Source organism: Aethalodelphis obliquidens, unplaced genomic scaffold (genome assembly GCF_003676395.1).
Source record: "Aethalodelphis obliquidens isolate GAN/ISIS:26980383/991018 unplaced genomic scaffold, ASM367639v1 scaffold49, whole genome shotgun sequence".
Lineage (NCBI taxonomy): Eukaryota > Metazoa > Chordata > Mammalia > Artiodactyla > Delphinidae > Aethalodelphis > Aethalodelphis obliquidens.
In genome coordinates, this window is record NW_020837993.1 from 12,885,268 (window position 1) to 12,901,935 (window position 16,668).

At 45.0% G+C, this 16,668-nt stretch overlaps 1 protein-coding gene across 2 annotated transcripts in view; it reads right to left on the reverse strand.

Annotated features, from left to right (window-relative positions):
* The window catches only part of CHSY1 (chondroitin sulfate synthase 1), a 75,040-nt gene extending 64,595 nt beyond the window's left edge, over nucleotides 1–10,445 (reverse strand). Inside the window, exon 1 of one of the 2 annotated variants that reach the window (XM_027083240.1) lies at nucleotides 10,032–10,445. In XM_027083240.1, coding sequence (XP_026939041.1) covers nucleotides 10,032–10,354 — 323 coding nt within the window. In that variant the 5' untranslated portion in view covers nucleotides 10,355–10,445. Of the gene's footprint in view, nucleotides 1–9,892; nucleotides 10,007–10,031 lie in introns of those variants that run through there. The other variant, XM_027083241.1, reaches the window with a different exon arrangement.
* Nucleotides 10,446–16,668: the final 6,223 nt, after the last annotated feature.

The window sequence follows — 16,668 nt, forward strand, 5'->3', positions numbered from 1 at the left end:
CACTGATTATTATCTTCTCCTTTTCAGGTAACCCAAGGAAAAACCTCACATTGCCCTTTTCTGTTCTTAAATGACTGGTAATTTGAGGGAAATCTCTTAATATTGAGCTTTTGTAAATCCTTCAATCTTGGCAAATTATGATCTTTTTACTTAGGGTCCCTTTAGCTTAAATAGCTCCATAAAGAGTTCTGGAACATAAATCATGATTCACCACCCTGGGGAAGGCAGGGGGAGGGCATCAATAATTTCAAAGAAATGAAGGAACTGGTACTGAAGAAGCAAACTGGCCCCCCTTCTGAGACAGAAACAGGTCAGCTTCCTTAATTTTCATAAGCAAATGTCAACTTTGCCATCAACACGTTTGTAACCAGGAGCAAAGAGCTCTCACTTAATTGAAACCACAGAACATTTGCAAGGGCCCCTGCCGGAAAGCTCACTTTTCAATGGACTGATAACCAACTCTTGCTAAAGCACAGATAAAACAACTGAAATCTGAGAGTGCCAAGCTAATAACCTTCCTTTCCTCCAGGCTTCTAAACACTGACCCTATATCAAGTTAAATCACAGTTAAGTCATGCAGCTGGACATTAGCTTCGCTGAGGAATGCCTTTGCTGAGTTAGGATTTAATAACAGTCTCCATTTCTATTCATGTCATTTTAAGAAAAACTACATAAAATACATTTCTGTACGAAACCACATCTACAGCATGACTGTTGTCCTGGGTACACATTCATAATATACAGGTAAATTTTAAAAGCAGACAACAGAATACTTGTGATATGGATTAATAAGGGAACAAAAGTACACATACAAAATAAAATAAAGTACAACTCTACACCAAAGTGTTTACTATGGTTATTTTTGGATAGAGGATCAGAAGGGATTTACTTTTCTTCATGTTTTCTACAACAAATAGAGTTAGGGGAAAAAAAAAAATTTAATCCAGGAGAAAGCTTTAAACTAAAAAGCATCCAAAGAAATAAAAATATTTAACAGATAATTTTACTTGTGTAATAAAAATATTTTTTTACTCTAATCAATGGAAAAACTAAAAGAAAACGAGTAAGATTGAGTACTTTCTTTCACATTTTCTAAACTTTAATAGTTACAGTAAGTTTTATAAATAAGAACGGGAGATTTTCTGTGAGTCCCCCCAAATCACTATTACATATGTGGTCTGATAGTTACAGTGGTAAGTTTGAAAAGACTCATATGATCAAATCACCTCAGAATTTGGAGTCAAGGAAGGAAGGGAGAATATAGTTTTCCCCTGCAGAACTGATAGATAACAGAAATTAAATGTATACATTTATATTCTTCCCTATTACAGAAAGGATTTAAGACAACTTAACCAAAATGCACACAGGATGAAAAGAATAAGCAAGAAAATTAAGAAAGAAAAACAAAAGTAGGAAAGTTGGAGCAAGGCATGAAGGTGGTGCCTGTAGCAGGGAGGGCAAAATCAGGGTAGTAAGCCTTCCGGCAGACAACCAAGAGAAGTCACAAGACTGTGTCTCACTGTTCAGGGTTAAGTGACATAATGATTCCAGATACTAAGACCTCAGGGAAGTTTCTCCCCTGCATCTATGGTAGAGAAACGGAGCAAATGTACTGAGTACCCTTACAGGAGGCACCATGTGATGGAGCAGCAATCTTAGCTCATCCTCCCAAAAAAGTACATGGAGGACAGTTCTATACTGCCAGTCAGAGCGCCACGGGCCTGGAAGAACTGAGGTCTTCCCAGACAGTCTACCCAATGAGGACTCAAGGCCTTTCCTGGAACTGAAGGAATGCCCCCGGCAGGATATACAAGCCTTATTCAGCCCAGGAGCACTGCACTTAGCAGCAGGTTCCCCCTTCCGTGTATGTGGTTTCCGGATATGTGGCTTCCTCTTTTAAAATTTTTAACTGTCTCACTGGATATGACCTTATGATATGAGCAATCTCAAATTCTTTTTAGAAGTAGGTGGGGAAATATATAACGGGGATCATAAATGTTGGGGAAAATTTTTAAAGGAAAAATCAAATTAGACTCCTTACCATTAATCCTGAAAACTAGACTTAAGGTAAAAGCAAGCATTAAAGAGCCTTCCTGGCCCCTTCCCCCAGTAAAGATGTTGGAGGGTGGATTACAGCTTCCCACCTCAACAACGGCCTGGGCACTAGCCCAGGAGGCAGTTCCAAGGTAGTAACAGCTCAGTGCAACCTGCCCTTTGAGCCTAGGTTCACAGCAAACAATAGAAATACTCATCAACAAACAGACCACAAATACGCTCTCTTTGAAACACAAGAATTAAAATTTGGAGTGTTAATGGCAGAAGGCAAATTCTGATCTTGTGGTCCATTTCCAAAGCTTCAAGTCTTAGAGAGCCACTTTGCATACATTGACAGTTTATATTTTGCTGCTGTACACTTAGAAGCGTAAATACACAACTAATTCTTAGTCATGCATAAACAAAATGTTTTCAAATATAATTCTAAGAAAAAAAAAAAATCAGTGTTGTTTAATGTAAACAATAAAACCACCCTGAACCACAGCCAACTCCTGTGCAAGCCAGTCTTCTTCCTCTGTTGAGGTGTTCCCTGGCATCAAGACCGCTTCCCAATCACCAACACCCAAAAGGAGTCACGGCGTGCAGGGCAGTGGGTTGAGGGCATCAGACTCTCAACCTATGACAACTTCACAAGGTGTGAGAGGCACCAATACCCACGTTTTACAGATGAAAAGACTGAGGCTCAGAGCCAGGTAAGTAATTTGCCCGAGATCACAAAGCTAAAAGATGTGAAAACCATGACACAAGTGGGGTCTGATTCCAACACCTCCACTGGCCAGCCTACTGGCTTGTTCATCCCCACACCTGTCTGCCCACATTTGTTCTGCAGTCCCACCTCTACTGCTAAGGCTGAGAGAACAGTCATCAGAGATAATGAGAGAAGGCTTACACCCACTTCAGCCACCTCCTCCCACTGTCTGCCTGGCTGAGACCTGCCTGTCAAGGACACCTTTAGAGTTTGGTCTGGTTTCGAAGGCCAGAGGACTTCATTCAAACGTTACTTTCTGAAACCCTCATTCCATGTTTGGGTCCCTCTGCCACTCTAAATCCTGCCCAATTATTTTCTGGTATTAGGTTGGAAACACACAGAACAAAGTTTAACAGAAAATCAGCACCTAGGTTCAATTTACAAGACAATCATTTTAATGGCATTAGTATCTACATTTTCAATAATTCTCAGGTTTTGCAAGCCCAGAGTTCACATCAAATCAGAGCAGTCTACACCTTATTTTTAATCATTCACATTAAAATGTACTCAAGTACAGAAAAAATATAGCAGCCCTGAACGGTTCAGGAAATGACACTGAATTAAGGTGAGACGAACAGTTTCACTACTTTTACACTGTAACTTAGTTTCAGTAACACTTTCCTCCAATTCTATCCAGAACCAGAAGCCAAAAAGACACTGACAATAAAAGATGAAGGCACTGGGGCTTCCCTGGTGGCGCAGTGGTTGAGAGTCCGCCTGCCGATGCAGGGAACATGGCTTCCTGCCCCAGTCTGAGAAGATACCACATGCCGCGCAGCGGCTGGGCCCGTGAGCCATGGCCGCTGAGCCTGCGCGTCTGGAGCCTGTGCGCCGCAACGGGAGAGGCCACAACAGTGAGAGGCCCGCGTACCGCAAAAAAAAAAAAAAAAAAAAGATGAAGGCACTGAATACTTATATGAATATACAAAAATCCGCACATTAAAAACGCTGTCACCTGATTCTCCCAAGTATCGCCTGGAAGGGTGAAGTTACAGTAACTGAGGAAATACAGTTACAATACCCAAATACATGTGTTAACCCTACATTTTGGGGCAGGATTAACTGTCATTTACTGAAACAAGAATGACCCTGACTTGAAACCCTAGGGAACCCAGGGCCAACATGCCATCTGTGCTCAGCAGTCTTGCAGGTACTTACAATTTAACACACTCAAAACTTCACTCACATTTCCTCCCAAGAGCTGTCACCTAGCTGTCACCTCCTTTTTCTCTTTTAACTGTAGTTATGTAGCTTTATTACAAAGTGTTCACTGTAGAAAAACTCAAAAATACAAGAACGTGCCAACATGAAAAATCATTCAGCATCGTGGTATGTATATTCTTTTACATTTTCTTTTCTATGTCACATAAACACAAACATTTATTTAGTTAGATTTTTAAAATGGTCTCATATGGGCATACAATTTTAAAACCTACTCTCACTAAGATATATTATGAACCTCTCCTCATTCCAATAAACACATTTCAGCCACATCTTTTTTTTTTTCTCTTTTTTTTTATATTGGAGTATAGCTGCTTTACAGTGTTGTGGTCACATCATTTTTTAAGGTTAGAGAAGTAGATCACAGCATGGACAAATTAGTGAAATCAATTATGATCCATAGCTCCTAATACAGGACACCAAAGATACTTGCAATTTCCACTTCATAACATACATCCTTGAACACATCTTTAAATTCTTTTGGAAAAATTTCTAATGGAATTACTAGCTCTCAGATCCCAGCCCTTTCTCATCATCCCTTCACTACTTCCTGCTATTCCACATTTCCAGGAACCTGTTGTCATCTCTGCCTCAAAAACTCCTGCTCATCTTTCAAGACTATGCAAGGGAAGAGGGGTAAGAATGTGAGTGAGACCCACCTCGATCCCCTTCTCAAGTCAATGCAGGCCTCTTTCTTCTGTACCCACACAGTAATTAGTCCAGGCACCCTGTGAGCCCTATCACTCAATAGTATTGCTTGTTTCCTTCCCTAGATGATGAACTCTGCAGGAATGGAATTATTAATCCATTTTCAAAAACTGCAGCTTAATTAATGGATGGGGAAAAGTGAAATTGCCAATGCAATAAAAACACAATCATGTATACTCTTCTACTGACAACTACAACTATCCTTGCAATATTCTGTTTGAGAGCATCAAGATCTGGAACCATGACACAATACTAAAGTCATTTTCAGGACCACAATTTTCACCAGTTTTCTTATACAGGTAATTTATAACGTGAAATGGGTTGTGCCCCAAAAGTTCACTTACAGGTTGATTATTTGGATTATAGAAGCCTTTCAGTAATTTTTTTGCCAAACTGAATTCTACCTGAGAAAGCAAGCCTTGCTCTAAACTGTTTCAAGATAAACATGGTTTACTGAGTTCAAGAAAGAAGGAACTCTGAGATCTGCTCATTAAGGTTGGTAAAAGGAACAGTCTGCCTTCATTTAAAGCATTAGGAAGAGGCCATTAACTGATAAAACAACATTTTGCAATAAGATTCCTATATCTAAAGCTAGTGTTTCTCAAACTTTCTTACCACAATTCCCTATAGACTGATGCTAATCTTTAATAGTGCCCTTTATCACTCCTGGGGCAAAGAAGGGGAACCACCACCTCTTTCTTCTGAGAAAGAACAAAACAGTTCCCCGTCTTCAGCGCAAGGGAAGCAAGAATCAAGATAAATAAAAGGTGTTGAATTAGCTTAGTGTTCTGGGCACAAAAATGGACTAAAGAGCTAAATATGAATGCTTTCTCTTTTTTATCAAACCATTAATTAAAAAAAAAAAAATCTAGCACCAAAACTCTCCCAGCAAGAACAGGTAAGTATAGCCAAGAAATGTTTGAAACAGAAAAGTAACAAAGTAGAACTTGTGTACTGGATATTAAAATATTATTCAACCTCCAATAACTTCAACAGGTAGTACTGGCACAAGAAAAGACAGAAAGATCAATGAAACAAAAGAGCAGGTCCAAAAACATACCCAGGAATTTTGAGTATGATGAAGATGGCATTTCAAATTGGTAGGGAAATGGGAGCTTATTCAACACATGGTGCTGAGACAATGTATCATTTGGGGTAAAAATGAGGTTGAGGTGATTTGTACCCCTTCTAGAATCAGAAACATGTTACTTTAAAAAAAAAAACCTCTCCAGGGCAATAAACTTCCTCAGCTTATGGGGAGAACAACCCTAAAACCAGAAAGGAAAGGACTGGACTACATGGACATCTAACTTCTGTATATCAAATGATGTAACTAAGAAAAAAGAAAAAATATGGAAAAAATACAAATTGCAGCTAATAACAAAGGAACCCAGCCAGGAATTCTGATGAACTGTCATTAACCAGCATAATAACTTTGGAGGAACCACTGTACCATTTTAAAGTGAAATTACCTAGAACACAAATACTTTGTGGATGAGTTAAAAAATAAAAAAAATCTTATATGTTGATTTGTAGAACACCACCCTACCCAGAACCCTAAGGGAATTTTAGTTTAAGACAATCTCAGAGCTCCCACACTGCAATCACTTCAGATATAAATCTTTTCTCAATTCTTTTTAAAATTCATTACATTTATAAAGCTAAGGATACATCCACCTGTTCCTGTGCAAAACCAGATCTCTGCTGACTTACCTCCTTCCCCCTAAATCTATTCCTCCTCTAGTTTTTCCCACCTCAATAAATGACACCACCACCCACCCTTTCTTTCAAGGCAAAATCCTAGAAGTCATCCTTGATTCCTCTCTGCCTCACTCCTCACAAGCATTCTGTCAACACATCTTCAACTCTGGCTCCAGCATATATCCTGGAACCATCCTCTTCTCTCCATCCCCATTAATATCACTCCAGTCCCAACCATGCTCATCTCCACCTGGACCATCTCCTAACATCTCCTTACTCCCCTACAATCTATTCTCCACACAATAGCAAGAATTAACTTTTCAGAATATAACGCAAGCCCTCCCTTTCCCATCTAAACCCTCCAAAGCGTTTCTAATTCACTTAGAGTAAACTTCCATAAGATCAGACACTATCAGCCTCATCCTCTTTCTTTTATTGACCTTCTTCAAGTTCCTTTGCAAACTGGTTCCTGCCTTGTAATTTACCAACTCTTCCCTCTGCCTAGCACGCTCATCAATGACATTCCCACAAAGGCTCCTCATTATCAGATCTTGGCCCAAACACCACACTCTCGGAGGCCTTCCCCAACAACCTAACAGAGAGAGACACCACCCCACCCTGTCCCTACCCTGCTCTACTTTCTTCACAGCACCCATCACTAGCTGAAACCCTCTTTTTGGTGTCAGCCCCTCCCACTAGAACAGAAGCTCCATGAGAACAAGCATCTTCACTCTTGTGTTCCCCAACACTCAGAATCCAGACCCAAGGGACTATGCATGTATTTGCTGAACAAAGGGACAAACCCTAAGTATATGGGAACATTCTGATGAACCAGGATCACTCCTGTCAACTTAACAGCTATGGTATCTGCTCAGTGCCTATGAGAGAGTTACCCTTGCCCTGTCTCTGATGGGCTACACTTTGAGTTTTGTTTTGCCTGCTTGTTAAAATCTGTTTCTTGCCTGCTTTCAGCTGTCACTGCACTGCTAACATCTCTTGGTGATCCCTCTCCCCCACTGTAAGCATATGGCAGGTCTGAAAAGTAAAAGTCAGTAATGATGGGTTCTTCCATCATTAAAGTGCACCAACTTTAGTGCAGACAAGTGTATCTCCTTGAATTTTTCGAAGGCTTTAGCTCCTTTCTGGGTCTCAGACAGTTTCTAGTCCCTAGATCTGAATTCTGACATTTTCAATATCCTAGCATAAAAGTACATTATAGTACCATCTTACTAAAAACACTGCCATCCCCTTCAACCCACAAGCCAAACAATAATTTTATTTTAATAAACAAAAACAAAAAACACTGAGGTTTTTTCCTAAGCTAAAGAGTGAATCTGCCTTTCAAGGGAGATGTAAAACTCAGTGCCAAACTAGAGTTCTACCTTGTGCTAAAAGATTTAATCCAACTTGTATACTGCATGAAATTTCCAACTTAAGAGCTGAATGTGGACTTTTTGGCCCAGGCTGCAAAGCACAGCAAAGCCATAAGCATAAGTTACATCCTATAACCTCCATCCCAATTCTGGCCTTCCCCCAAAGTTCCTTAAGTCTAAAATCGTCTTGTGCCATCTCCTGCAGCCAGTCTAAACACAGAGTTGACAGGCTGAGAAGCAGAGGACCTTAACCAGCAAAGCAGGTCCACCCCCAGGCTCCAACTAATATGACTCCTTAAGATCAGAGAGATACAAGAAAAGGTATGCAGGAAAGCTGACAGAACTACTAAATAGTATACACCATTTCCTGGTAAGGGTTTTATCAAAAAGGCAGAGTTGCCACAAAGAAGGGTCAAATTGTGTTTCTACTTTTCCCTAACTGCCTTAAAGAAAATAAACAATGAGATAAAATCCTACATCCAAAAAAGATGAGGTAGGAGATTTGGAAAGGAGGCCAAGAGTAGAGCCTCAAGCATGGGCTTTGGGAAAAGATCATCTCCAAGTGTTAAATAGTAGGTCCAGTTTGCCATACATTTTCTGAGTATTGCTGGTGTACCAGGACCCCTACTAGTCTGTATATATTGATTTGGTATCTATGAAAATGTACTTGTTTGGAGGGCAGGGAATCACACCGTTTACTATTTGAACAAACTACTTTGGTAACTGTCCCAAAGTTGTGATTTCAAAGGACTTGTCACCAAACTGGAGTCATGTAGATTTACTTTCAAAATCATGCTGTAAACAGCTCATCCTCATTTTCTGATGCAGACATTTCTTTTTTCAAAAAGCACATGTACACCTGAAACACTGTAAAACAACTATAATTCAATGCAAAAAAAAACAACAAAAAGCACAATTCGTATAAAATTCCAGATAATTCATGATAGATCTGGGAGAAAACCTTGATCTGCGGGTTCCCAAATCACGATCTTGGTCAAATTTATGCTACCTTTTCTAACCTTTTCAGGCACTCAGGACCCTTGCTGGCAGAACCTGGGCTCTGGACTTAAACAAGATCCCAATGGAAACACACAGGAATGAGGAATCAATGCACTGAAAGGGCAGACATTCTCTACTGCTCTTTCATCTTCCTTTTCAGTCCTTTACTTCCCCCCATAAAGGAAGTGAGATCCATATATGTTCTTCCCCTCACAACATTTAATGCCTGAAAATTCAGACCAGAACTAGAGTTAAAAGCTGAAGTTATAAAGATACTGGTTATAAATTAAGAACCAACAGCAACCAGCTTGGTCTTGCTCAGCAATGACTGCTCTAAGAGTCCATTCCCAGATGACCTCTCGCGCATTGGTTTGCTCTGTGGCTGGATGAATCCCAAATCTTATCTGTAGAGTAAGCATTTCTGTACTTCACACATATAAGGTTTCCATTATATCCCTTTATTGAATCTACATCCCTCTTCTACCTCAAATTCATTCCAATACAAATCTGCCATTCCAAAATCATCTCTCTTTCTCGCTTCTAAAGATTACTTTGGCTAATCCCTTTGTTAATCCTGAACATGATTCCAGCCACTTTTCTAACTCATATGGCCAACCAGGGCCCAGACACCGAATAACACACACATCACTCAATTGGGTTAGTTAACACCAAATCTACCATGGGCCAGGAACTGCTTTTCCCAAAGGTTCTCTTTCCAATTATTCAACAGACTGGCGGGGCTGAGTATGCAGTGGGTACCCGCTTCCATTTACCGATATGATTCCAACAGTGAAACCTACAAGTGTAAGGACTCTAGATTAATTTACATGGGCTCTAGTTCTACAAAGGTAAAAGTGAAGATTTCAGAGACTCAAATAGTAATCCCCACTGCCATCACTATCACAAGTACTGTTCTAAGTTTTCCCAACAACCTTACGAGGGAAATGTTCATTAGGGCTCATTTAACAAAGGCGAGGACTCGGACGAGAAAAGATGAAGTCCCTTACGTCAGGGTGAAGACCACACCCAGAGGGGCCACCCTGGTCCATCTGACCCCAAAGTCCTTCCTTCTGAACGTTGCGCTCACCATCCCGCCTCTGACCTCTGCTGCCAATGTCCGACATCGCCCGCGGGGCATCCCGATCCCACGGGCCACGGGTAGACCCGCTGGGCAGTCCGCTTGGATGCTGGATGCAGGAGGCGGTGCCCGGAGACCAGGGTCTCACCTGTAGGCAGCCACCGCGCGGGTCTGCAGGTATTTCTGGGCGGTCATGACTCCCACGAAGAGAAAGTTGCTGTCGTGCGGGCCGCCATCCTGGGCCCTGCCGTGCGGCCAGAGCTGCTCCCCGCGCGCATCCCCGCGCGCCCCTCCGGCATGGGAAGCCGCGGCCGCCTGCCCAGGCCGGCAGCCCTCGGGACTGGCGCGGAGCCGTGGGCCCGCTCGCTTCAACTCGGAGGCGCGGGGCAGGACGAGCCGCGAGGCCAGCACGAAACCCAGCACGAGCCCGAGCAGCACGCTGAGCCAGGCGCGCCGGCCGCGCACTGCCATGCCAGCGCCGCTCCGCCCGCCGGGCCGCCGCCGCCGCCGCCGCCGCAGGCTCCGCGCGCCCTCAGCCCGCCGCCCCCGCCCGCGGAGGCCAGCCCGCCCTAGCGCCTCGAGGCCCGGCCCGGGCAGCGCCGAGGCCGCCGCGGGCCCGCCGTGCCCATCGCAGCCCTCGAGCCGCCCGCAGGCCCCGCGCCGGCGCTTTGTTCCGCACGCCCACCCCCACAGCCGCGGCCTGTGCCTTTAAGAAGGGACCATGCCCGGCGCGCGCCGGCGGCGGCTCGGGCGCAAGGCGGCGGCGGCTCCTCCCGCTCGCGCTCGGGGGCAAGTGGCCAGCGCGACGGCGACGGCAGTGGCAGCCGAGTCCGGGCCCCTGTCCCGCCCAGCCCGCGTCCCCCAGCTGGCTCGGCTCCGCTGGCGCTGCGCCCGCCCCGGTCCTCTTCGTGGCCGGCGCCTCCGCAGCACATCCTCCGGCTTAGCTCGCCATTGCAACAGGAGTGCCTCACGTCACGCACGGCGCGTTATGAAGCGGCCCCGGCGGCGGCGGAGCCTGGCCCCTCTCGGGATCCGTCCGCGTCGCCCGATTGGCGCAAAAGTGAATGGGGGGCGGTTCACGTGGCCAAAGTTTGACCAAAAAAAAAAAAAAAAATCAGCCCTTCGGGCGGGCGCGGAGCCCGCCCCGCCCCGCCCCGCCCCGCCCGGCCGCGCCCGCGCGGTCTGCGGCCAGGCCGCCTGGGCTGAGGGGGCGTGGGGCCGGGTTCGGCGCCGGCGGGGGCTTGGACCGCGGCGCCCGGCAGCCCGTTAGCCTCTCGGCGACCACAAAGCCGCCGGCCAGCGCTCGGACTCCCAGCAGCGGCGCCCAGCACCGGCCTGAGGGTATCCCCTCGGAGGGGCCGTGCCTGCCGGCCGTCCAGTTCTGCAAGATGCATTGGTAGCGTGAATCTGAGGAGGGATTTTTAAGAAGGGACTTCTTGGTCCGCCAACTCTCCACGAACCACTCGTTCCTCCTGCATAGACTGTCTTCAGATAAACCCCCACTCCCCATGCCCAGCCCCTCAGCCAGGCGGACCTCACCGGCTACCTTGCCTGCGTCTGCCCATTTCACACTGTATCTTTGTTCGCGCCGCTGTGTGGGTAGGAGCGAGCACGTATAGAATAAACAGTTCAGGAGCCGTTTGAGACGTGCACGCTTGGAGAATGAACCGTGAATTCAGTTACCTTGTTCCCTGCCGCTAGTTTCTAAGCTAAAAAAAAGCTATACTTAATGTCCAAGCTCCTAACACTACCCGCATTTAATAGATGTTGAAGAAATGGTAGGTAATGTATTTACAGTCTATGTGGACAGTCAGTATCTCTAATCTGAATTTTTGTCAATATTTTAACATAGTCCGTCCATAAAAGTGCCGTGGATTTCTAAAGACAGGTTTTGAGAACCGGATTCTCTATGATGGATTTTAAATTTTACACATATCCTCTTATTTTTTAAAATACATTTATTTATTTTTGGCTGCGTTGGGTCTTCTTTGCTGCCGGGCGGGCTTTCTCTAGTTGCGGCGAGTGGGGGCTACTCTTCGATTGTGATGTGTGGGCGCTACTCTTCTTTGTGGTGTGCGGGCTTCTCAGTGCGATGGCTTCTCTTGTGGAGCACGGGCTCTAGGCTCTTGGGCTTCAGTAGTGTGGCCTGCCGGCTCAGTAGTTGTGGCTCGCGGGCTGTACAGCACAGGTTCAGGAGTTGTGGTGCATGGGCTTAGTTGCTCCCTGGCATGTGGGATCTTCCCAGGGCTTGAATCTGTGTCCCCTGCACTGGCAGGCGGATTCTTAACCACTGCGCCACCAGGGAAGCGCCGCATTTTGTTTAAAAAACAAAAACAAACAAAACGCAGCTAAGGTAACAAAAGCTGATGAAGTGCCCATACAACAAATGTTTATGTAAATATTAGTGTTATTGCTTTGTCGTCAGTGTATTGGGGTTTTTTAAAGAAACTCCCAGAGAGCAAAGTATTTTCCTGGGCCTGACAGCTTCCCTTCATTTAATCAAATGAACCCATGAATTAGGGACAGAAAATAAGCATGCTTGGGGTAAACTTTGGATCTGTCTTCATTGCTAAGATGACCAAAAGATTGAAATATTACACAATTTAAAGTGCCACCTTGTGGGAGAGATATCATCTCTGCAATTGAATGGTGGTCACTCTTGTTTATTCTTTGGATATCAGCACTTTCTTTCGCTCTTGTGATTTATGTCAGAAATAGTTCATTACCCACGTTCCCACAGGCTCCCTCCCTAGGAGGTGATCCACATCTAAAAATAAAATACACATTATTCAGTGAACACAGGATTCCAACAGTGGTCTTGAGAAAAATACAGTACATGTAAACATGAATTAAAGACTTGAAAATCACCCGAAGGGGTTTCCAGTAAGACCATAAGCCACAAATGCCGAATAGTCACCAGATCCCCCAAATTCAGCAGCAGCCCCATAATTCAAAGTGATTTCTATACAGCACAAATCTAGCAAGATACAGATGTTCAATCTCATGACATAATGATTTCAATATTTGCTAACCTGCTTTAAACTTCTCTATTTCCTCATCTAGACTAAAATCTAATAAAAAGTACATAAATATGTGATGGCAATTAAATGTTTTGTCCTCCTCCATTTCCTGGCTCCTTGGTGTCCCTCAGTTCCTAGGTCAGAAGCCTCACCTGCATACCTGCAGACTCAGTGGGAGTGTGTCTTTCATAATGTAGAGAGCATACCCTATTTTCCATAATGACTGGACCTGAAGGTTTAGAGCACCTGGGTCAAGGAGACTATGACACAGGTGAAGTCATCCCACGAAAAGTAGGGGATACCAGGCTAGGGGAGGGCAGGAGGAGAAGAGGGAGGGCAGGGTCCTGTAGAAGTTGGCCAGGGGCTCCAGGAGCCTTCACACCGGGGCTGGGGCAGCTTCCCAAGTACAGTCTGGGGAGATGGAGGGGAAATTCCTGCACAGCTGGATGGTCTGGCTGAGGCAGTTCTCCTAGAGAGGGATCCACAAGCATCCCAGCAAGGGCCCCCTCAGAGGCCTGGATCAGAAAGCAGAACTCTCCTACATGGGGGGATTTCACAGTTGGAGGCAAATGCCCAGAACCAAGGACTTCGGTGACAGCCAGAGGCCCAAAGGGCCAGACAAGAAAGCCCAGCGTGGAGGTCCATCCAGAGGCCGGCCCCACCTGCCCAGATACAGCTAACACCAGCAAGGATCTGGGAAGACGGCATGCATCTGAGACCCCTGCCCCCAGTGCACACACATGCACCCTCCCCAGAACCCCCTCAAGGCCGAGGCAGGTCCTCACTCCCCATGTCTTCCTCTCCTTTATTTATTTGTAAAGGTGAGAAGTCCGGTTGATCAGATTCTATAGGCATTTCACCTGAGGAAACTGAGGAAAGAACTTTCCTCCATGGAGCCCTCTCTGTTAAGTTGAGGGAGTCATTAACCATCTTTCTCATTTAAAAAAGGAGTGGTGTTAACCATAATCAGATAGACAGAGTTATTCAATGAGGAAGACTCCTAAAGGCACACCCTTCCCCCCCCACCCCGGGGGCCTGGGCTGGATCAGGGACTCCCACCAAGTGTGGGGTCTGGGCTTCCTTTTGCACTGAGGGAGTCCCCCCTGGACAAGCTTGCAGACCCCTCAGGGTCTTAGTTTCCTTGTCTCTAAATGGGTCTTTCCACTAGATCAGCGGTCCACAACATTTTTGGCACCAGGGACCAGTTTCGTGGAAGACAATTTTTCCACAGATGGCGGGGGGTGGGGGGGTTCAGACAGTAATGTGAGCGATGGGGAGCGGCAGATGAAGCTTCACTTGACCTCCGCTCACCTCCTGCTGTGTGGCCTGGTTCCTAACAGGCTGCAGACAGGTACCGGTCCGTGGCCCGGGGATTGGGGACCCCTGCACTAGATCATGCTAGAAGTTTCTCCTCAGTGATTCTAGACAGATGATGAGAAATTTTCCAGACATGCCACATCATCTAACTTCCTTTCTGTTTTCATGCATGAACCTATGTTACTGAACACTTTCTCGCAAATTGCAATTCTGTTCCCACACGCGTTACATTTTTTTTTCCTGTTCTTAATATATTGAACGCCTGTTACAGGTATAACATTTCATATAATTTGCAGCAATTTCTTGGAAACCCTTGGTAAATACCTCAATTGTTTGTTGGCAGCAAGCCTTGAACAACTGACAGAGTTCCCTGTAAGGGCTTCTTTAAAGACACAGCTCCTGGACTCCTGCCTTAAACAAGGGGCCCTGCAAAAAATGTTCATAATTTTTAAAAACCTTTGGAAATGGCTCTTTTAAGAAACAGTGAATGTGGAGGAGGGAGTCATAATCCATGCTTTCAGAAGGCTCTGTTCATCGCCTGCGAAGAAGAAAATCTATAATGACCATTTTACTAATATTACCACTTAACCTCTATTAACCCAATAAAATTTTGCTTTATTATTAATGCTGCTATTAAACTGACATTTAAGGTCCTCATTAGCTAATGAATTTTGCTCAATGTTTCCTTCTATTTGCAGCATTTCCAGCCAGATGCAGGAAAGGGCAAGTGATATGGCTTATGTTCTGGCTTCCAGACACTAGTAGATGTGACGCTGGTTGTGCTAGAATGTTCTTCATGCTTCCTTGGTCTGCTTATCAGCTCTGTCCATTCTTTCTGTCAGATATTGAGTCAGTATGTGTGTGTTTCTGTGTATGGGAGAGAGACAGAGAGAAGAAATTTAGCACCACTCTGTGTGCTGGCCGGATGGGATGTAATCTTACTAACTAGAAAACGTTGGCTGCTGCCAGCACGGGCACTATTGGGAAACTGCCTGAATGTTCTCTGGGAGATAACCTCACTGCAGAGTCTGGGGACAGTTTGCTTCTAGTCTAACACTTAATCCTTGTGTAGCAGAGAAGTTTGCCTTTCCCATCCATTGCCAAGAAATGCCATTAATCCCTAAAACGGTGCCAGAGTTTCCACAGCTGGAGCATTTGCACAAAGACAAAGTTTCCATTTCTCAGGAGGGAAGGAGTGCCCCCACCACCACCACCAGGCGCTGGTCAGCTGGCCCGCAGCATTGCCGCCTGAGTGCTGCACACAGTGGTGGTCAGGCCTGGAGGCCTAGTGGAAATGCTCCAGATGTGCAACTCAAACTCTCTTTGTTTTACTCGCAGTCTAGTGAAGCATAAAATTGCATGGGGGGAAAATTCAAGCTGCAGAAGAAGGTTTAAGCTATAAACTGAGGCAGCAGAAATTCAGATCCATAAACACATAAAGTGCAATGCAAGGATCAGAAAACATTAACACCATAAAACCTGATAAATGACCCCACTACATTAATCATTCACACACCTTGTTATTACACTATCATGCCTGGGCTAGGGTCATAAACACTTCTATCACCAGTGATGGGTGATAAGGATTGTTATCAGACACGGCAGTGAGGCCTCTACAGGAGTTTAAAATAAACACAGTGGGATGAGACATTCTCCTGGGGAGTCTGGAGAAGGAGGCTCTGAAACAGGCTGGGAGGAGAGCCAAGTCCTGCAACCTGTTTGGAGGGCAATTTCATCACAATTGCAACTTACAAATGCATTTACTTTTGACCCAGCAACCCCACTTCTGAGAATTTTTCCTCCAGTCATACCAGTACAGAATGACACTTGTACTGGGTTATTCTCTGCCACATTGTTTGTGATAGTAAAAGATTAGACCTGTGTCCATTTAGAGGGAAGTGGAGAAGTAAACAACGCTGTATCCATCAGAAAATGAGATACTCTGCAGATGTAAAACAGGGTGAGGAAACCCTCTCCCTTCTGAGATGGAGAGAGTGCCACTAGGTGTAGGACAGAAAGCAGAGAGAATAAGGATTTTGCTAGTTTTTTTTTTTTTTAATAATAAAACACTAGAAGAATGCACAAGAAATAAAAGTGAAACCTGCGGGGTGGGGGTGGGGGCTGGTTGAAAGGAGAGACATGAGCCAGAGTTCCCAATGGACACTTTTGAATATCTATCTCATTTTTTATTATGTGACTGTATTATCTATCTAACCCTCCAAAAAAGCTACCAATTTCCCACAAGTTGAAGCCCTAAAATGCTATTAGCAGAGCATTGACCACTAAGACCATAGATTCTCCCTGACAGCTTATTTGGTGCAACTGCTCTTGTTTAATGGAAGTGGAAACTGGAGCCCATTAACCGCATTGTGAGTGCTGCCACCAAGCCAATTAGCCAACATCCTGGCCCAGAATGTCTTGGACTGTAAGCAAGAATCCACCAAGTAT